Genomic DNA, 22,468 nt, shown 5'->3' with positions numbered 1-22,468 from the left:
ACACAAAATATTTGTTCAATGCCTCTGCCATTTCCTCGTTTCTCCATGATAATTTCTCCTGTCTCTGCTTCTAAGGGACCAACGTTTACTTTAGCTATTCTCTTCCTTTTTATATACTTATAAAAGCTCTTATAATCTGTTTTTATATTTCTGGATAGTTTACTCTCATATTCTATCCTTTCCCTTTTTATCAACTTTTTGGTGGCCCTTTGCTGGTTTCTAAAACATTCCCAATCATCAGACTTGCTACTGTTTTTTGCAATATTGTAAGCCTCCTCTTTTAATCTCACACTATCCTTAATTTCTTGAGTTAGCCACGGATGGGCCCTTCTTGCTGAGTTTACCACTCAATGTGCTAGCAAGCTCCACATTCATTCATGACACTGAGTAAAGAAGCTTCTCCTAAATTTATTTACTTTATTAGTAACTATCATATATTTATGATCCCTAGTTTTGAACTCACACACAAGCAGAGACATCTTCTCTATAGCCACTTTATCAAACCCCTTCATAATTTTTAAAGGTCTCTATTAAGTCATCCCTCAGCCTTCTCTTTTCTAAAGTAAAGAGCTCAGCCTCTTTAGTCTTTCCTGATCATTATAACCTCGCAGTTATGGTATTATACTTAAATCTTTGTGGAACCTTCTCCAGTGCCTCTATGCCCTTTTTGTATGGAGGTCAGAATTGTGCACAGCGTGCGCTCTAATCAAGGTCCTATTCCAACTTTCACAATCTTCATGCTTTTCAATTCTGTTCTTCTAAAAATGAACCCCAGTGTTTTGTTTTATGTAAAATTGTATCATCAGAAACAACCTGACTGGCTAGAGTAGACTGGCTCAGAATGGAGGCTTTTAACATGATTAATGAACATTCTGGCAGGTTTTAAATTATAAAAGATGACACCTGGAAATGCCCATTACCACAGTATCATTAATAAAGATTATATCTTAATAAAAAATGAACTCTAGCTTTTGGCATACTTTTACATCATTACCAAATTAGGTCGGTTTGTTTTTGGAAACAATTTACTGATAACGTTTGGAGATTATGCCAAAGGTTTCCTGACTTTAAGAATTCAATCTTAAACAGATACAAACGCAGTTTTGTATGTAGCTTTTATACTGAAGGCTGGAAGGAATGGTTGCTTTTTTTTTTACACGGTTAAAGAACTAGGCTGCAGAGTAAGAAATAGCAGTTAAAAGTACAAGGTAAAGTACTAACATTTTCAAAGTTCACATCTGCAATTCATACCTGTAATAATGAAATTAACAACAGGTGCATTTGACTCTCAAGAAGTGTCTAGACAGTTCCATGAACAGCCATACACAGGACAAACAGAACCTCTTCGCTCTTTGGGACTGTTAAGCTGCTCTTTACTTTTGCTTACTTGTTCTTAAACTAAAATGCCTGGTACTGCAGCCAAATCTGACTGTGTTAATGCACATCACTAAACCATTAACTGAAACACAAAGACTAGTCCTTGCCTCCTTGAATGTTCTTACCTTCCTCCCGCACACATTTCAACTCTACACGGATTTTCTGTAGTGCATCTTCTAGTTCCATGTTTCGACATCTCTCCTTATCCAAGGCTACCTTCAGGTCATTGTACTGCATGGGAATCTGGACAGGAAGAGAAGGGTCCTCACGACGGCGCCCAAACAAACTCTGCATACAAGGAATGGTGTCATAATAAAACTACCTGCTCAGCAAGAAATCACTGTGTGAACATGCCTAGGGCTGAGGGACAGTGCAATGCTGACAACACAGAAATCTGGAAGCACCTGATAGGAAGGCATAATCCTCAGCTGAAATAGTAATATTGACGTTAGCGGCAGCATGAATACTAATTTTAACATTTTATGCTTCAAAATGCTTGTCCTTTTAAGTCAAATCAAAAGAATTTGCATACAGAATATATGAGTACCATCCGTGCCTGAATAAGAGCGGATATGTCTCATTCTCACCAACAACTGAGAAACGTTGAATTTTAGTCAACAGGAGGGTTTATTAGTGGAGTGAATGCTCCCACGACATGTCATAGATAAGAAAGACGACCCAATTTTTTTTCAGGGAAGAAGTGCACAGTTACATCTATTGATAGAAAGGGACATATAGGGAGAAGGCTAATTAAGTTATTATGTGCTTAATGGGGCTTTTAGGGAATGATAGAGACAGGATTAAAGAGCTATAGAGCGGCTAGAATATTGGGATTAACATGCATGTTTATAAAATCTTCTATTGCCAAAGTACAAGGACAGAACTATAAAACAGAGCTACAGCTACAAAGTCTGATATCAGTGGTATCCTATTGTATAGATGCAGGCAATTTGCTCCACAGGGCAACCAGACAGATCTGGGATGTTAACTATCAGAAATCAACCACTCAATTGCTTGACCAACTGTTATGCACCTACCAATTTTCAATATATGATGAGGATTAAATTTGGTACATGAAGCTGCAAGCCATACTTGTTATGCCACAGGCCTCTTGAAGTTCAGAGCTATCAAAATACTACAAGCTGAGGCACCCCTAAAGAAACTGAATTTTCACAACTCTATTAATTCATTGATGTTTTAGGGTAATTTATCCAATCGAATGCGCCACCTTGAGGACATCGTCAGAAAGATATTAGTCTCTCAGAAAATGCTGTGTATCCACAACCCAATCACAGGGCCGTTCAATGAGATAACACGTTTGCACTCATTTTCCATGGTCAAAACAGCCCATCCTGTTAACCTGTGCCTGCAATAAATCCAAATTTGGGTGATGTTTAGTTTTGCTCCCCTCAGTAATTTTGAAGATTTCAGCAGGTATCAACTCAAGCAAGAGCAAAGTTGGTGTCCACGCAAATAAGCATTCAAGTGATTTAAGCAGTACATATCAAGATTAGGACAACAATAGCTCAGTAGCCTGCTCAAGAAATTTCAAACCGCCATGATTAGGGGTATTATGTGAATGGAATTACAATCATCTTCTTTTATATTCACATTTAACTACCTTCTTCTTTTTAATTGGTGGGTCCATCTTTGATTGTAGGAAATCAATCAGTTTAGACTGTTGAGTGATAGTACCTTCCAGCTTCACTCTATCATGGGAGAACACCATCTGTTGAGAGAGAGAGAGAGAGAGAGAGAGAGAGAGGGGGGAGAGAGAGAGAAAAAAAAAGTGGACATTGATTCTGGGCATCTATTTCATTTGTCCCAACAAGTACCCCATCACCCCCTCTGCAATCATTGGCCAATTCATTGAGAAACATTAGTTGCTGCTGTTTATTCACCATGTTAGAAACCAGGCCATTCCGTTAACCTCCCACTGGGTTACATTCAGATCTTGGTTCAAAAATTTCTGATGGATGTCATAGCTGCTTTCACATGTACACACATATCTTCGTGCAGAAATGGCAAACTGCACATCTTTCGATTGTGAAATCACACTCAACAAGGTTATCACTACAGAAATAAGCTTCAGTAATACTAGATTAGAACAGTCATTTCTCTATCCCGTCCCCAATCTGCCATTCAAGAACATAGACCTGAATTTTACAAGCCACTTGCGGGCGGGAAAACAAGTGGGTGGACCGGTAAATTAGGGCACAATGCATCAGCGGCATACCCAACAGTCCACCTCCCACCAACTCCTCCATGATTTTACAAGCAGCCGGGGAAGCGTTGGGTGGACCACCCACCTGTGGCCCAATTGAGACCCTCAAGTTTTTTTTTTAAAATTCCAGCAAGGGATGTGGGCGTCACTGGCCAGGCCAGTATTTATTACCCATCCCTAATTGCCCTTGAGAAGGTGGTGGTGAGCTTCCTTTTTGAGCTGCTGCAGTTCATTTGTTGTAGGAACATTCACAGCGCTGTTAGGGAGGGAGCTCCAGGATCTTGACCCAGTGACAGTGAAGGAACATCGATATAATTCCAAGTCAGGATGGTGTGTGACTTAAGAGGGGAATTTGCAGGTGGTGTTCCCATGTGCCAGCTGCCCCTTGCCCTTCTAGGTGGTTGAGGTCGTGGGTTTGGAAGGTGCTGTCAAAGGAGCCTTGGTGAGTTACTGTAGCACATCTTGTAGAGGTAGGCATTGCTGCCATTGTGTATCGGTGGTGGAGGGAGTGAATGTTTAATGTGGAGGATGGGGTGACAATCAAGCAGGCTGCTTTGTCCTGGATTGTGTTGAGCTTCTTGAATGTTGTGGGAGCTGCACTCATCCAGGCAAGTGGAGAGTATTCCACCACACTCCTGCCTCGTGCCTTGTAGATGGTGGACAGGCTTTGGGGAGTCAGATGGTGAGTTTTTCTCTACAGAATTCCCAGCCTCTGACCTGCTCACACAGCCACAGTATTTCTACGGCTGGTCCAGTTCAGTTTCTGGTCAATGGTAACCCCCAGGATGTTGGAAATGGGGGATTCAGTGATGGTAACGCCATTGAATGTCAAGGGCGATGGTTGGATTCTCCCTTGTTGGAGATGGTCATTGCCTTGTGTGGTGCGAATGTTATTTGCCACTCATCAGTCCAAGTCTGAATATTGTTCAGGTCTTGCTGCATTTGGACATGGACTGCTTCAGTATCGGAGTTGTGAATGGTGCTGAACATTGTGCAATTATCAGCGAACATCCCCACTTCTGACCTTATGATGGTGAGAAGGTCATTGATGAAGCAGCTAAAGATGGTTGGGTCTAGGACACGACCCTGAGGAACTCCTGCAGTGATGCCCTGGAGCAGAGATGATTGACCTCCAATAACCACAACCATCTTCCTTTATGCTAGCTGTGACTCCAACCAATGGAGAGTTTTCCCCCTGATTCCCATTGACTCCAGTTTTGCTAGGGCTCCTTGATGCCACACCCAGTCAAATGCTGCCCTTATGTCAAGGGCAGTCACTCCCATCGCGGGGGGCAATTAATGCCCAGTTAAGTGCCTTATCCTGCCTACATGTTGGGTGATATAAAGGGCAGGGGGGAGTGCCTCCTTCCTGGGCTCCTTGTGTCAATCAGAGGCCCTCCTCCCACAGTTCTGCCTCCCGCAACCCCCCCTCCTGACCCTGCACTGGGGCCAGGGCGACAGGCCCCGACGATATCTCAGACTGACCTAAATGTCCGGATGCATCTCTGAAGCCACCTCCTTGTCCTACCTGCAGCATCAGTAGTGGCCAACACTCCTGCTTGGCACTGGTGGTGTGCAGAGCTGCCGACCTCCAATTGGCCAGCAGCTCTATGAGTCAGGATGTCCTCCAAGAGATGGCTGGAAGTTTCACCTCACACTTACTAAAGGTCCGTTGCCCAAAAAATTAAAGCGGGTCAAGCCGGCTAAGCGATGGTGGGCTCACCCCCAAAATTTATGCTGGGGTGCGGGGAGCCTGCCTCAACAAAAAATCCACCTCATATCCTCTGAATCAGGCAGGAAGGCAGGACAGGAGGACGGACACAAGCCAATGACGTGAAACCTAAAATTCCTGTTTTTGCTAAAAAGCAGAGGTAAATAAATTGTGAATAAATATAGCTTTTAATTTATTTCTTTATTAAAATTAGCAGAGACAGATGTGAAATCTCATGTGAAGGACAACAAACCCTTTTCAGTTATCTCTATTCTAACTGATGCATTATAGCAAGTGCAAGGTTTATAGAGTAAAATTGATCTTATGACTGGACATCAGGTCTTAATCCTCCCAAACATACTAATGTAGTCTAAGACCACATTCCTGTGCTTTCTCTACTGTATTGGTCAAAGCCACCAGTTTCTGCTGAGAAATGGTTGTACAGGTTCCACATTTGTTTTTATTGCTTTTATGTGCCATCTGTCAGTCACCACATAGCATCAAAGTGATTGGATTTTCTATTGCATTTAACTCTTACCTGCATATTTGCAATCTGGTACTCCAAATCACTCTGTTCTGTCTTTAACAGGTCAGCCTGATCCAGGGCTTCTTGCAGTCCTTGAGTGAGGCGGAAGATGTGTGTTTTGTGCATGTCTAGCTGCTGCTGCAGTTTTGTTTGCTAAATAAAGGTGAAAACTACAAGGTTCAGAACATATGGCATGAATGTATAGAGATGGACAGAAAGAATATAGTTTACTAAGCCAAGGAAACTTTGGTCAGAGTTAATCACCACAACACATTCACAATGTTAACGCAAACCCTGCAACTGGCAAAGCTACTAAGGTGTTCAATTTCTGCTTAATAAAGGATGCAGCAGGCAAAAGCCAGGCATACTTTTCCATATTCCATGAACTGTGGTTAACGGAAGTAAAAATGTTCATTCTGTACTTTTAATTGGTGCTCTGCCATGGAGACACATTCCTCCATCTTTAAAAAGACAATCTTCTCCTTCAATGTGGAACCTTTAATATTGAGTCTTACTTCCTGGCTCCATCAAATCTATTTCCATTGAACTACCAGATTTAGCATTAAACATGGCCAATGCACAATCATATTTAATTCCCAGCATCTAAATCAATAAAGAATTTTGCATAAGAAAATTGTTTTATGGTACAAAGAAAAACCTCCGATATTTGCCCTACCTCCTCGATCAGTCTGTGTTTTAGCTCTCGCTCTGTTTCTAACTTCTGCTGAAGGCCACGTGCATTCATCTCCAGCATAGTGTGTTTCTTCTCCAGGTCACTCAGCTGTGAATGAGAATAGGCCAAAAACCATTCTGGTATAAATATATTGCATTTTCAAACACTGATGAACTGTATTATTATAATGCATCCACTTTGTAATTCAAGCAAAACAACTTTTTAATAATAAGCGTCAAATAAAGAACTAGCATTTATTTGTCACGTGGACATTCCTTTTTGCTTACAAAGTAACAAAGATCTTGCCTCTTTCATGACACAAGTGTAGTCAGCATTGTAATGTAGAACCATGGTGTGAACAAAGCGTGATGTTAGCAGCTCTGCTTGACAGTGGTGCTTACTGATCATATGTTAGCTTAACAGAGCAGATGGTTCCACGTAGTTAGGAACTCTGCCAAGTTAAGACAGCAACAACCTGGAATTATCACCTCATCACCAGATTGAAAGATTCCATATTGCAGTAATGTCGTGCTTTGGCTGAAGTTTGACCTCCACTGTTATGAATGGGAAGTTTTAGGAGATGATTATGTTTTGTACTGTCTTTTTAATTCAAGGTAAAATGAAAGAATGAAGGCTGTCACGTGATCTGCTTCAAATTCTGCTCAGCAAGCCTGGGTGGCTTCATTAACATGGGGGCAGGGGAGTCCAGGTTGAGGCTTACTGGAAGGAAAGTGCAAAATGTTCACACCTGTAAACAAAGGCAAGAGCAGCTGGGTTTACCAGAGACAGATGTTTGATCCCAGAGTTCTTGGATAGAAAGAGAGAGAAAGAGAGAGATGTCTCCCAGAAACAAAGGCTGCAGCTGGTGCAGTCAGCAGAGAGGAGAAAGCTGATAGTCCTCTTCGAGCTACTAGGCAGAACGTGGGAGGGAGGACAGTCACTGGTGAAAGAACAGCATCCTGTGGCAACCTAAAGACTCTGCAAGATTTGCCCTGATAAGGCCCAGAGGAGAAATCACCAGAATGGACCTCATTGATGGTATTCAGTCAGCAATTCTCCAAAAACTGAGAAAGGCTCCTTTTGACAGTCACGGGATGTTACAACTCAAGGAAACGAGGAGAAGTGAGCCCACTGGAAGCTGAAGTGACTGGTGCTGTTTCTCATAAAGGCTGTAATCTTGTGGAGAGCGTGCTGTAAAGTATATATATGCAGTGTGAGGTTATTGGTTGTGTTAAGACATTAGAAAGGGTTATCATTTTGTAGTTCAGAGCATTAGTTGCCTACTAAATAATGTTTATTCAATGTTGCTTTTAGTTTGTTTGATACAGTAAAAGTCTTAAAACTTGAGATCTCGTCATTGAATTTCTTTAAGTTGGTCGCTGAGAATTAAAATCTCTTGTTTAAAGTTATTGGTCTCTACAGAGATCATAACAGCGCACACAAGAAAGAAGTACAGCATTGTTTTCCTTTGGCAAGTCATTTCCAGATTAGTTCTCATGCTACCCAAAATAGTAACTATCATTAAAATGTTCAGAGCCACTGTCGGACAGAGCTCCTCCAGTTAGGAAAGTTACCTGAGGCACTCTGGAGGCAGAGAGAAACTCAAACAGTTGGCAATAAATATGGAGGCCTGAATTTTCATGCCAACAGAGGGGCTTTTCATCTGCGTGAAAATGCTGGCAGAGGCCCAAATTAGGAAGCCCGCCCCCTGCCATTTTCATTGAAGGGGGGCAGTGGGGGCGGGTTCTAAATAGCACATTCTTTGTTCACAGAGGCAGCTGCCCATATTAATCAGCAGCTGCTCCACTCATGTGATTTTGCGGAGGTAATTTTTTTTTATTCTTCGTCATTTTTCTCATAATTTGGTATGTTTCCAGAGTTTCCCCTCATTGATGTGCTCAAACACAGCATATCCGTCTTGGTCGAACACCCTCTCGAAGAAGATGGCGCCCAGCACAATGCTCAGCACGAACATCAGGTTGTAAACCTGCCTCAACATCACCAAAGGTGCCTGAAACTCAAAGTGTGCAGATTAGAGCAGGCCTGAGCCTTGTGGATTCATTTAGATAGCCAGGGTATCCTTTTGGAGAGGTAAGGGACCTCTTTAGATATAGTCTCGAAATACCTTTGGGAGAAGTAAGGCGCCCTTTGGGATTGTTAAAAGTAGACATGATTGTACATAAAAAGTGCATAAACTCAATGGAACTGTCCAAGCTGTAAAACTCATTGGAGCTGTTGAAGCTATCAAGGAATTTAACTCTGCTGGGCTTTAAATTTAAAAGTGTGGAGTTTAAAAAAAAAAAGTGCTTTATATTTCACTCTATGTTGAAATAAGCCTGAGGGTTATCATTATAGGATTTGTGCTACATGATTGATTTTACAACCTAACATTCCTAGTGGGCTGCCTGTTAAGTGAGCAGTTTGATTGGCACTCCAAGATTACAATTTTTTTTCCCCATGAGATTAGTTGAAGGAATCTGTAAGAAATAGGTGCTTTTAAGAAATGGAGCTTTTTTTTTAAAAGAATTGTACAGAACTCTTATGGAACTAGCTGGCACAGCATTTAATTCTCTCTCTCTGGAAAAAATTGATTCTAAGGAGTCAGGGACCAGGACAAGGTAGAGATAAAGGTCACAAAGATTGTGCTCCCTGCATTGAGGTCATTAACTCTGCTATCGGTTCAGGAATATTTGTAGAAAGCCTGCTGGCGCCCTGCACACCCCAGTGACCTCAAGCCAGTGTGACAGAACAGCAGGTGGAGGTGACCACTCTGATATCTTGGCTACCTATCCTGTATCCAGTGGTCAGAAGGGTTTGAACAGGTGATTGACACTGGGTAAGCTACCAGCCCCTGGAAATAAAGTATATTAATGAGTGTTTAGAGACAGGTGGCAGTCCTAGTTAGGTGGCAGCACTCATCAAGTAGTCACCTTCTTCAGATGAAAGATGGACCAGGAAAGAGCGAGGATGATGGGAGAAGAATTTGCTAACACTTCCACTAGAGAGCAGAATACTGCTAGCTGCCATCATAAGCTACTGAGATAAACACACTCAGTACTAGCCATCCATTCATCCTCTGGGATCAGTGAACCACTCAACTGCCACAGGTTGTATATTTTTCTTGTCCATTTAGTTAATGCATTATATTTAAACTGTTACTTCTTAATAAGCTTAATAAACTACCTTAAAGTTACTTATGAATACTTGATTGCCTATCTTAGGTATCTGTGGCTCCCAAACCCAAAATAATACAAATCTCAATGTACTGAATGCTTTTTTAATCAATGAGAGTGTTTTTTTTTAAAAATAGTGACATCGTTAATAGTTACATTATTTATGTAAGCATGGCTCCTGAGATTTGTCCATTGCTGATACTAGGTGAGTTGGCATGGAGGAGGTAAAAGAAAAGGATGGGAGGTGGGAGGGCATGGGCTGGCACTAAGTTGGCATATGAGCTATAAAGAGCCATGGGGACGAGTGGGGGGCATGGATCGGCATAGGAGATATGAGAGCCCATAAGGAGTGGGTGGAGGTACATGGGGAGGCATTGGGGAAATGTGGGGCCATTGGGGGTGAGTAGAGGGGCATAAGGTGGCATAGGAGGTATGAGGGGCCATAGGGGGTAGGTGGAGGGACAGAGTGGCATGGGGTATGACATAGAAAGGGCATGGGGAGTGTGTGGAGGGAGGGGGAGAAATGAGGGCTGTTTTTTTGTTGGATTTATTTTTTAAAATGAACAAAACAAAGTGTTGGTGCACCTAGACAGGCCTTCTGCCCATCCCAGCTCCGCACCTGGCAGCCTCTGCAGTCGTTCCAGGGGTGGTGGGCCTGACTCCCAGAGGACCCTGCCACCTCAGAATGAAAATCTAACTTTATGGGCCTCTTTTACCCAGGTCGAGATGGCGGAGCCAGGAAATGCCCCATCTCTGTGCTCTCGACCCAGGAGTGAAAATCCAGGCCAAAGTGTCTCTTTTAATAAAGAGAGGAAGTTTATATTTATGATTTTGTTATCCTGCTAGATGTTTGTTTCTCTTTGAGATAACATTTTATAAATAATTGCATATGTATTAAGTAACATTATTAATGTATTTGAATTCTTGAAGGCATTAGCTTCTTTTTGTTCCTGTTGCTTTGTACATACATCGCTTTCCTGCATTGTAATCTGAAGCATCTTTAATGAAACAAGGCATTCTTGGATTTTTTCCATAAGTTATGGATCAGTACTTGTACATAATAAATTAATGACAGTGCCTTATATAACTGGGTGCTTGAATGGGCCCAACTCTTAGCTGACCAATTAATGCAACTTCCTGCTTTTATTTACCCAGATACAATTTTCATAGTATCCAAAAAGTAGTTAGTTATGCAAGATATTGTTATGCTGCAATGGGCAACGGAAAAGGCCCAGGTAGTAGCACTAGGTGAATTACTCCTTCGGAGAGCCAGCGCAAACATGACGGGACAAATGGCCCGTTTCTGCATGGTAACTATTCTGTGATGCATTCCATGATTCAATGAAACTTACTACATAAAAAATGTAATTCAATTGTATGGGATGACATCCTGTGATCACCCAGCCAATGACAACGGATGGGAAACTATAATGGAAAGCTGAATTCTAATCTTCATTCTCAATAATTGAGCAATATAGATTACACTACATTTACTATACTTACTCTAATAGCAAACTGCTGGCGTGGAGCATAAACACTGGTATAGGCCATTTGGGCCAAATTGAACACAGCACAGAAACAGGCTATGTAATTCTATGCAAGTGTTAATGATGACATCTGATATCTCTACCTGCTATGCCTACATTTCCAGAACAGAGAGCTAATGTATTTATGCTGTTTATTCTCAAAAACGGACTCCTGAAGATGGTGTCAATTCAGCAGCAATGCCACTCAATATCATAAGCCATTTGATGGTAGATCACATAAATCTAACTTTGTTCAAATTTCTAACAATTAATCTGACTTTCAAAAAGCACTCTGCTGGATTGTTCAATTTCCTTACTAATCGCATTTTTATATTTTATTACTTTACATTGTTATTATGTGCAGAATTATGTTTTGTTCCCAATGTTAAATGTTGCATTTGCAGATTGCCTGACAAGTGAAGAGTGCAGCAGAAGTTCTTTCAGTGGTCCTAAGTACTATACATTAAAGCCAGAGAAACTAAAATGATTTGTACCAATACAAGCGCAGTGTGCAACTTTAATCATCAGAAAAATACATTAAAATATGTTAAAAAAAACAACTGGGGAGGGTATGCAAGACGAATTAGAACTAAATTCAGAGGTCTCAAACCAAATGGAACATAAGGTTATGAGATTACAATCACTTCTTAAAAATAAAATACTTTTAAGTTAAAATGGTGTTAAAATAAAATCTACAATTTACTTAAAGCTCAAAGCCTTTTCAGGAAGCTGAACGGACCTTAATATATGAAAATGCATGAAATCGCAGTGCAGGCTGTTTTCAATTTCTTAAGTGCTTGAATTTCTGAGAGTCATTTTTACAAATGTGTAATGTAACACACTAATGCAGTGAGTCAGAACCGGGTGATGCTTCAGTTCTCGGACTTGACAGATTAATTTATTCAACTGTAAAATCTTGTTTTCCTCAGCAGTATGACATCTTGCATCATGCTATGGAACAGCACCTCTGTATAGCAGAGTCAGGTAGCCACGAACATGGCTTTGTTTTAAAGCATCATATGGACTTGAACGAATTTTGGCTTTGGAAATGTCGAAGGCAATGGCCAGTGATTAACCAAACTGAAACCAGAGTGTGGGTTTCATCATATAGCTATTAAAAGAGCTTTTTATATCAGAAACAACCACCTATGGATGGGGATGGGAGCAGCTTCTACTATATTTTGTGTCTTTATCCAGACAACTGGCTCACTGGCTACTCAAATGCCGCCTTCTCTAATATTGGTTGATAGGATCTAAGCTCTAAGTAGTATCAATGTTGTTCCCACCAGTCCCCAGACGAGGCCTCCTAATTTGTTAACTTCCCAAATGGGACCCCAATTTTGTTATCCTCCCAGGTAAGGAGAAATGAACCAACTCCCTTTCTTTATTCAACCCCCTCAGTTGGTTGCAACAAGGTTAACTCAGAAGGGATCCATTCCCCCATGGATACCGTTTCCCAGTCAAAATGCACTTTTTTTCAAAGAAAATGCCAATTTAACCAGGCTTTCTTGAGTCAAAGAAAGAGCAAGTTTATTAGTTACTAAAAACCAAGAAAAATAATAAAACCGTGACAAACATTCATACATATCAGAAATGAGAATAGTCCAAATAAAAGTTGAAAAACATATACGAGTCCATGAGGCGTTGATGGCAGTACATTGCAGCCGTTGTGTTGGGTAATTCCGGTAGAGCTGACTTTGGGCGTTTTGCAGTTGGTTTGGAGACACTTGGTTCTGCAGGTTAGCTGAAGAGGCTGTCCTATTTCCATTTTGATTGTGGCTTCTGCTGAGCCTTGCTCCCAGCAAGAGAGAGAGACTTTGCCTGCAACTGCAGAGACGACTAGTCGGTCTTCTTGTGCTGTCACTCTCAGCACACACTGCACTTCTCTGCAGCTAGCTTTTTAACCATCTTTTCTGAGGAGAAATAGTCATCTTCCATCCATCTCAGAACTATTTACACATTGGCCTGGATTTTTCCTATGGCAGGTGGGCTGGGCGCGGAGTCGATCGCCGCCCACGATCGGTTGTGCGCCGCAATTTTACGCGGGCAGGCCAATTAAGGCCTGCCCAGCATAACGCGTGGCCCAGCACTACCTGTGCGGACGGGGGGAGGAGGGAGAGTTGGGGCCTGCGCTCTTCCACGCATGCACGCGAAAAAGTGCAGCAATCTCTGAGGCACGGAGCTGCCTCGGGGAGATTGAATAGATAATAAAAGAGTTTAATAAATGATGTGAACATTTATTTAAACATGTCCCCTCATGTGACAGTGTCACATGAGTTGGGACATGTTTGTAAAGGTGGGAAAATTAATTTATTGGTTTTATAAAAGCTTCAGGAAACCTCATCCCGCCCGTGGATGAAGTTTCCTGAAAAATGCGAAGGCCGCTTTGGCTTTTCGGCTGCCCGCCAACCTTAAGGTTGCACGGGCAGCATTCTTAACTAGTTTAATTACTTTCTTAATGGCCTTAATAGGGCATTGACATTTTGGCTGGCGCGCAGCCGACTCCGGCGTGCGTCCACCAAACGAAACATCGCGATGCCGCGCAATGACATTGGGATGCACGCCCAACATCATCGTGCATCATTTTACACGTCGGCATGTCGGGCCCGGCACCGCACGCCAACCGGAAGATTCAGCCCATTGAGATATAAATCAACAAGGGATGGATTTTTGGGTGACTGCTGAGATGGCAAATCAGTCTTTTGTCTCCAAACCACAGGAGATTAAAGTTCAGTGTTTTGCATCTTTCCTATCCCCCTTTAATTGTCTCTGCTTGAAGAAGGCCATGACACCTTTTCAGGTGTGACATTCCATGTTCTCTCAGGGCAGGTCTGTCAGTATGATCCACATAGCAATTTTCCAGAAAGTGGTCACTTTACATTAATCAGCCATCTTTTCAGTGTCCTCAGTTGTATTTCTTTAAAAACACACAAGTCTTTCTTAAAAAGTTCAAAATGCCTGCAAGTAATTTGTGGATGTAATTGCTTTTCATGACAATGTGCAATGTTCCACAAAAAAAAATACTACATATGAGATAGTTTGGCAACTTCCAGAATCTTTTCCTATACATCAGGCCAGCATGCTTACACGAACACACACATACACATTACATTTCTTCCCTTACCCCTGGCAGTACCCAGGACATGATTTTCTATTGCGAGATGAAATTGCAATGCTTATAACGCAAATTACGAGAGAACTAGGGAATAATGGGCAAACACATGTTACAGCCAAACACCCTTTTTTTGCAGAGGGTGTGTAAGGATACTGTCTTTCAAAAGATAGCAGAGGAAATAAATCAGCCTCTCGCCTATTAGTAACATGTAGTTGGCAATTTCCAGTGAAGAAACAAACCATAGGTGAGGGGAGTAGAATAATGAAGAAAGCTATAATTCTTGATTAATTTTAAATTGCAACTCTACAGGTCTCCTAAATCACCAAATTTCTGACGCTGGCCTAAACAATGCTACAGTCCATGTGGAATGCGCATGGTGCTACCTAGAGCTTAGATCCTATCAACTAATATCAGAAGAGGGGGCACTTGAGTAGCCAGCGGGTCAGCTGTTGTCTGGATAAAGACACAAAATATAGTGGAAGCTGCTCCCATCCCCATCCATAGGTTGTTGTTTCTGGTATAGGAAGCTCTTTTAATGTTTATGTGATGAAACCCACACTCTGGTTTCAGTTTGGTTAATCACTGGCCATTACTGTGGACGTTTCCAAAGCCAAAATTCGTTCAGGTCCATATGATGCTTTAAAACAAAGGTTATATCCTTCTACGAAAGCTATGTTCATGGCTATCTGGCCTCTTCTCTAACATTACCCGTGTATCATTTCCCATAATCAGACTTTCCCAAGCTCAGACTTCTTGCCTACACAAAGTCTGCTTCAGATCAATAATTTCCTTTACTGAACATCCAATCCTATACATTTTTCTGCTGATGATTATACTTTACTTCCATCAGACAACACGCCCAATGCTCACAACTTCCTGAACGTTCGTAATGCAATAAAAATCTTGTTTCTTCCTCTGCCAAGTCTCGCCAACAGTTATTTCCCCTCTCAACTCTTCATTTCTCCATGGCTTCCAAACTGTAAAGCTGTTTACCTTTGTCTTTTCTTCCAATCACACACTTTGAACAGCACAAGCTCGCTGTCACTTAACCACCAATTCTTGAATTACCTAATATTTTCCTCTACTCTTTTAACTTGTATTGTGGGCATTGATCTTTCACCCAGGTTTATCTTCTTAAAAAAAATAGTTCTTCCACTGTAAAACTCATCCTCTGAACAATATGTCCTTCCATGATTTGGTTTTGCCTTGAAATGTCAAGAGTATTGAATAAACCACAATCAGCAACCTGTTATCTGAAAAGCCGACAGTTTGTGCAAAGTCTCTTACAGAAACACTGCCACAAATATAATTACAAAGTAGAAAGAATGCATATGATCAGCACTCCTGCTGACAAGAGTTTAATTTTCATATATTTGATGCTATCTCATAACCACCATGTTGTCATCTAGTCAAATTTAATTGCTTTTCTGAGCAGTTTGATCTTGCATTCAGACATTAACAAGTGTGTTACACTGCCTCTACAGTAGCGACCCTATCAAAGTTCTAAAGTAAACACAGGTGTAGCTTTCAGGCAGAAACTAACCGTATCAGAAAGGCTTTCCGCCTTCAGTTTCTGCTCTTTCAAAGAATGTTGTAAGGTCAGGATCTCAGCCTTGTGCTCCTTCACAGCTAGTTCCACAGCCTGACGGGACTCATTGCCACGCTGGTCTGCGCGCATTCTGTGAAATTAAAGGAAGGTAAACCAGAAAAAAAACCATAAGACTACAGCCATTTTCACACATCCATTTTGGATCAATATCCATGTAATGACAAGACTGCACAGGCGGTGGAAACATATCCTCAGCAATGAACTGGGAGAATTAATGAATTAGTGACATCGACAAGGCAGAGATCATGACAGCTGACCGGGTACAGTGTATATCCTGGCAGCAACAACTAAAAAACAAAAACCTGCGCTACATGTAGTCTCTTCAGGTTTGTTGATTTACATTTCCTGGTAATGGTTTATTAGTAAGTGAGGTCCATAAGAGTTGGTGTGTGCGCTGATCTCTAACTGTCTAAAACTTTCTTAATTGGGCAACTAGTAAATGTAATTGCTGTGCCACAGACCACTAGAAGACATCAAGCTCTAAAAACAACAGAAGGAAATGCTTGGAATCACTGCCTTTTGCAAGACCAGTTACAATGCATAATTTGTCCATTTCTAGGTAACACAAGAGGCAACAAGAAATTTCACAATACATTGAGCAAGTACACAAATGCATGTACATTCATTCTGAGGGCAGATTAAATTTGTAAAGCAAAAATCTCAGATATCAAGAAATACTTTGTTCCTTTTTAAAAATGAAAGGAAGTTCAGCTGTTTAAATAGGACTTGAGACAGAAGGATAAACGGATTTTAATAATTTAGACATTCAGTTCCAAAAGCTGTGTTAGAGCATTTTTATAATCAGTAGTAGCCATCATGACAACCGTGACTTTTATGAAATACCTACACAATAGAAGACTGGATAACTCACAAGCAGGGATTTATTCATGAATCACGACTGGCCATGACATGTTCTATTTATAACAGTGCAAACAGAACTTAGATTGAAAATAGTGAATTTAAATGACTTCTGCAGTTTAGGGGTTGAAGAAAGTTGCCTTGACAATTCACATCGTGTTTGTGATGCCACATCAGGGAAACAGGATTTCTTCCCGCCCCACCACCCACTGCCCTCATCATCAGTTTCAATTCTCAAATATGTTGCTCTATTTGTCACTCTCTACACAAATACCCTATGGCTGGAATTTCATGGCCCCGCTGCAGCGGGAACAGGACCGTAAAATGCAGCGAGCCAGTCTCGATTCCATTGACTTTGGCAGGACTGTAAAATCCCACTGCGTAAAATTCCGCCAAATGACTGGAAGACAGTTACCTGCACTTTAATTTAAAATGGTTCTGGTAGCAAATGGGCTTTCTAGCATCTGATCAGTATAGTCCTGATCCCCTGGTACACTGTTAACAGATTAATATTCCTACTTTAATACCAATACTCACTCAATATTCCACTGTACAGTGATTATCCATTACTCAGCATTTTCTCTTACGTTACAATACCTGCTCTGCTTTTCCATATCCAGTAGCCTCTTCATTTCTTGGATGCGTCGCTCAAGTTGCGTTTTTTCTTCTTCAAACTCTGCCTTCCAGGTTTCCCATTGTCGTTCTTTCTCAAGGAGTTCATCATTCAATGTCTCCAAGTCCATTACCTGCTCCTCCAACATTGAGCAGGTCGTCTTTAGTGTCTCTATTGTCTGAAAGAGAAATGGAATAAAAGGTATATTCAAATGAAGGAATATGTCAGATATAATGGAGCAGAAAACGCCAAGGTTTCTCCCAGCACTCAAGATGTATAAAATGTTTATTAACCCATAAATTTACAATATCATCTACTAAAATCTACTCTGTTGTTTTAGTTCTGATTTTAGTGTTAGTTGACGTTCAGACTGTCTACCTTAACACATTACTAGACTGATTGATGTGGGACTGACAAATTGGTCAACCTCAACATTCTCCAATTGCTTTGAATCAGTGCCAAGGTCTCCTAAACAACTGCACGGAAGAACTCTGGCTCTGATGGTTCAAAGCAAATATGTTAATTATTTCCAATACCTGTGTGTCTTTATATGTTTTTTAAAAATATATCAATAGGCATGACGAATAGCTAGATTTGATGAGAATGTTGAGATTAATTAATCACTGACAGTAGGTGTGCGCTAACCTGTTTTTGGTTACTGAGTTGAAGTTCTTGATCAGATAGCTCCTGGCGCATCCTGCCCATTTCCTGCCGGAGCTGGGCTCGTTCATCTCCAACGCATGACAACTCTTCTATCTGTTTGGTCAGGTAGTAGTTCTGGCTGTTCAGCTCGGCGTTTTCCTGGCTCAGCTGGTTTAACTGTTCCTCCAGATCAGAGATAACCTGTCCCAGAAACAACAGGATCACATAAACAGGCCAATCTTTTGTCTGCATGCACGCACTACTTAAAAGACATGCTCCCAGCACAACTATACACACACAACCTGACAAGTACTGCAAGGTATTTAGGTATTCAATGCATTCAAATAAAATCTCTGAGCTCTAGATCATTTTATTAAATAAACATCCTAATGCCAATACTTAATTCACCAAATATACTCTATTCTCTCATGTCATTCTAAATTACAATTTTAGTCAGTTCGATTAAGTAAACAATTTTAGCCACTGTCCATTAAGTAAATTATTATTGACCTGCCTCCCCTCCATTCCCTTTTATTGAACACAAATCTCCTCTACGTACCACTGGGTCAGCCTCAAATCCCAGCACCCCAAGAAGTCACACATCAAAGCCCAGAAATTGGCTTTAAACACTTTACAGAGACTGTTCCCTTACTACCCAAAACTTCCTTTTTGAAGATATATACATATGGCCTGATCACTGCTGGGAGACACAGACCCCAGGGACACCCCTTCAAAAACCTTGAACCCACCCACTTCCAGTGTAATAAATGTGTGGTGGGGTGCAGGCGACCCACGCATTCCCAGGAGGCATATGGCTCATTTAGGAAGAGGAGTGTTCCCCCTGCCCCCCAAAGCAAACCTTATAACTCTCCAGCAATCAGACACAACATCCCTCAACAACCCTGCAAGGTTGAAATGCCTTTCTGATGTCCTTCACAGCCTATGATCTCCTCCCGCAAACCACAAATGTCTTCCAGAGACTTCCAAGATCATCTCTTCCCCCGCTCCTGATCTTTCTAGCCCCTTCCACAAACTTCTTTCCCTCCTCCCCCAGTCTCTCCAGCCCCCATCTCTCCCTCCCTCCTTTCTGCAGCTGCGGCCTGGTGCCGAAGACCTACCCACTCAATTGCCAGCGTCGCAATCTGGCTGGGAAACAGATTTCAGAAATGGAAATAAGGTCCTGGTGGCATTCTTCCAGGTTTCCCCAACCCAAAAACTGTTGCCCTGTTCCCTCCCTTCTCATCATTATTTCAGTTAGCAGTCAAAACAATCAAACACCACTCAACCGTGATGCTAGGGATATTGTAGCTTCCTAAAGTCATCTTTTTCTCCACTAAGATTGTGTACCCTCATTTAGAGTCCCGTACGAGAATTAACGAAGTTCATCACTGCATCAAGAGTATCCATCCACCTTAACACTGACCAGTCACTATACATTTCCAACTCTAGTGGTTAAAGCCAGGCTAAATTCATGCCGACCAATTTACAGCTCAGAGCACATTCAGCTTTATTAAATTAAAATATTTACATTTCTATTTCATGTGTGGATGATACACAGAACAGCACACAGCAGGTTCGCAAATAAACTTGAAAATACTTAGATGCAGTGTGACAATTTTTTTCTCTAGTTTCAGCTTGGTGGGTTGTTCCTTTAAATCCAGTCACAGTACAGAGAGTTAAAAGTATGCCTTATATAAAATCTACACCTCCCAGCTAAATAAATACAAATACCTTTTAGAAATGGTTTTCAAATTGTAGACTTGAAGGAGGGAGCCAAGCAACACCACATTCATAAAAATACAGACTGGTGTGATCAGTTTAGTGATGCATCTTCAAACTCAGGACAGGTGAGGAAATATACACGAGTTGGGATGAGAGGAAAATCAATTAAGAGAATGCAGTCTCTTTGGTGGAGAGAAAAAAATGGATCACTATGTAACTCAAATGTTGTTTCCAAAGTAATTTAGAACATGCACTGTGACCTTTTATTTTCCTTTCGAAGTCCTAGTACACCTTCTGTAAAAATACGCGTTATATTCTTATTATTCACTTGCACATTTGTTCAATAGTAAATCTAAAAGCAGGTCTGATCTTGTGACAATCTCAAAGATTATTGAAGTAAGGAGATGAATCCTGCAGCAGCACTGCCTGATCCAAGGAGATGAAATAAATCAGGAAGGTTTATTCCTGTTAGATATCCTGGTCACATTACCAGAAGATCAATTTGGTGTTGAGGCTAGTCAAGATAATCTCAAAGTCAGTGAGTGTTGGATCTCAGCTGGGGCGGTAAGCTTAAATACATACACACACAGTCTAAACTCTTGTGAGAAAAGGCCCCAAATGTAACTTTGGGAACTATGTTGTGCAATGATTTATCACGCTTACACTTCTACCTCTGGAACTCAATCAAGTCTAAGCCAAAACTCCTCTATGCTGACAGTTTCCCATTTGAAACAAGCTGAGTAGCCAAAAAATAGGCTCCAATGGACTAAAACAGCTGTTTGGAGTGATGAAAGGGTTCACTCTATAAAAAGCAGGACCAATTCAGACCACCCAATTGCCGTCCCATCAGTCTATTCTCGATCATCAGCAAAGTGTTGGAAGAGGTCGTCGACAGTGCTATCAAGTGACACTTACTCAACAATAACCTGCTCACTGACACTCAGTTTGGGTTCTGCCAGGGCCACTCAGCTCCTGACCTCATTACAGCCTTAGTCCAAATATGGACAAAAAAGAGCTGAACCCAAGAGATGAGATGAGGGTGATTGTCTTTGACATCAAGGTGGCACTTGACCGAATGTGGTATCAAGGAGCCCCAGAAAAACTGAAGTCAATGAGAATTAGGGAGAAAGCTCTTCACTGGTTGGAGTCATGCCTAAGGCAAAGAAAGATGGTGGTGGTTGTTGGAGGTCAATCATCGCAGTCCCAGGACATCACTACAGGAGTTCCTCAGGGTAATGTCCTAGGCCCAACCATCTTCAGCTGCTTCATCAATGACCTTCTCTCCATCATAAGGTCAGAAGTGAGAATGTTTGCTGATGATTGCACCATGTTCAGCACCACCCGCGGCTCATCAGGTACTGAAGCTGTCCATACCCATATGTAGCAAGACCTGGACAATATTCAGGCTTGGGCTGATAAGTGGCAAGTAACATTCATGCTACTGAAGTGCTAGGCAATGACCATATCCAACAAGAGAGAATCCAAACATCTCCCACTGACATTCAATGACATTACCATCACAGAATCCTTCACTATCAACATCCTAGGGGTTACCACTGACCAGAAACAGAACAGTACCAGCCATATAAATACTGTGGCTCCAAGAGCAGGTCAGAGGCTAGGAATTCTGTGGAGAGTAACTCATGTCCTGACTCTCCAAAGGCTGTTCACCACCTACAAGGCACAAGTCAGGAGTGTGATAGAATTCTCTCCACTTGCCTGGATGAATGCAGCTCCAACAATACTCAAGAAGCTAGACATTCAGGACAAAACAGCCCACGTGACTGGCACCCCATTCTCCACCTTCAACATCCTTTCCCTCCACCACCGGTGCACAGTGGCAGCAGTGTGCACCATCTACAAGGTGCACTGCAGCAACTCACCAAGGCTCCTTCAGCCACCTTTCAAATCTGTAACCTCGACCACCTAGAAGGCCAAGGACAGCAGATGCATGGGGACACCACCCCCTCAAGCTCCCTTCCAAGTCATACACCATCCCGACTTGGAATTATATCGCCATTCCTTCAGCGGCGCCGGGTCAAAATCCTGGAACTCCCTCCCTAACAGCACTGTGGGTGTACCTACACCATATGGGCTGCAGCGGTTCAAGAAGGCAACTCACCACTACCTTCTCAAGGGTAATTAGAGGTGGGCAATAAATGCTGGCCTAGCCAGTGATGCCCACATCCTGTGAAAGAATAAAAAGAACTTTATAAAAGGCAGCTGCATTTGGGTTAAATCACATAGTTAGGTATCATTATACACTTCATTTGTTAGGACAATCAGATTTCTTGATCTGTCCAACAATTCAGCAAAAACACAATTAAAATGCTGTTAACACTTGTGCGTGCAATCAGAGTGAACTGTTTCAAGTGCTCCGTACATACTGTGCAACTCTCTCGAAGGGCTTCAAACTTGTTGTGAATTTCATCACGGTGTGCCTGAGGAAAAAGAAGCAAAATATCACAAGGTTCTGCTGAGTAGCTTCACTGTATAATAAACAATGTATTCTACTGATTACTCACACTGCAAGGCCAGGATTTTACAGCCCCGCCACGGCGCATCTCCCCCCGGCGGATGCAGCGAGCCATTTAAATCTCCATCCAGTTCGGCTGGAACGCAATATCCCGCCGGGCAGGAGGGGCCATAAAATCCTGGCCTATATACATGTTAAATTGAGGCTTAATACACTTCTTGGC

At 41.8% G+C, this 22,468-nt stretch overlaps 1 protein-coding gene across 1 annotated transcript in view; it reads right to left on the bottom strand.

The window, feature by feature from the left end:
* The window catches only part of LOC144687612 (citron Rho-interacting kinase-like), a 215,439-nt gene that overhangs the window by 69,657 nt on the left and 123,314 nt on the right, over positions 1 to 22,468 (bottom strand). The window contains exons 24-31 of the mRNA XM_078553958.1: positions 22,157 to 22,210; positions 18,051 to 18,248; positions 17,390 to 17,583; positions 15,869 to 16,004; positions 6,515 to 6,619; positions 5,851 to 5,991; positions 2,999 to 3,106; positions 1,503 to 1,665 (exon numbers count right to left, since the gene is read on the bottom strand). Coding sequence (XP_078410084.1) covers positions 1,503 to 1,665; positions 2,999 to 3,106; positions 5,851 to 5,991; positions 6,515 to 6,619; positions 15,869 to 16,004; positions 17,390 to 17,583; positions 18,051 to 18,248; positions 22,157 to 22,210 — 1,099 coding nt within the window. The remainder of the gene's footprint in view (positions 1 to 1,502; positions 1,666 to 2,998; positions 3,107 to 5,850; positions 5,992 to 6,514; positions 6,620 to 15,868; positions 16,005 to 17,389; positions 17,584 to 18,050; positions 18,249 to 22,156; positions 22,211 to 22,468) is intronic.

This window comes from Cetorhinus maximus, chromosome 12, assembly GCF_964194155.1.
Source record: "Cetorhinus maximus chromosome 12, sCetMax3.hap1.1, whole genome shotgun sequence".
NCBI classification, from domain to species: domain Eukaryota; kingdom Metazoa; phylum Chordata; class Chondrichthyes; order Lamniformes; family Cetorhinidae; genus Cetorhinus; species Cetorhinus maximus.
The sequence above is the reverse complement of the archived record's forward strand: the minus strand, read 5'-3'. Positions and strand labels throughout refer to the sequence as shown.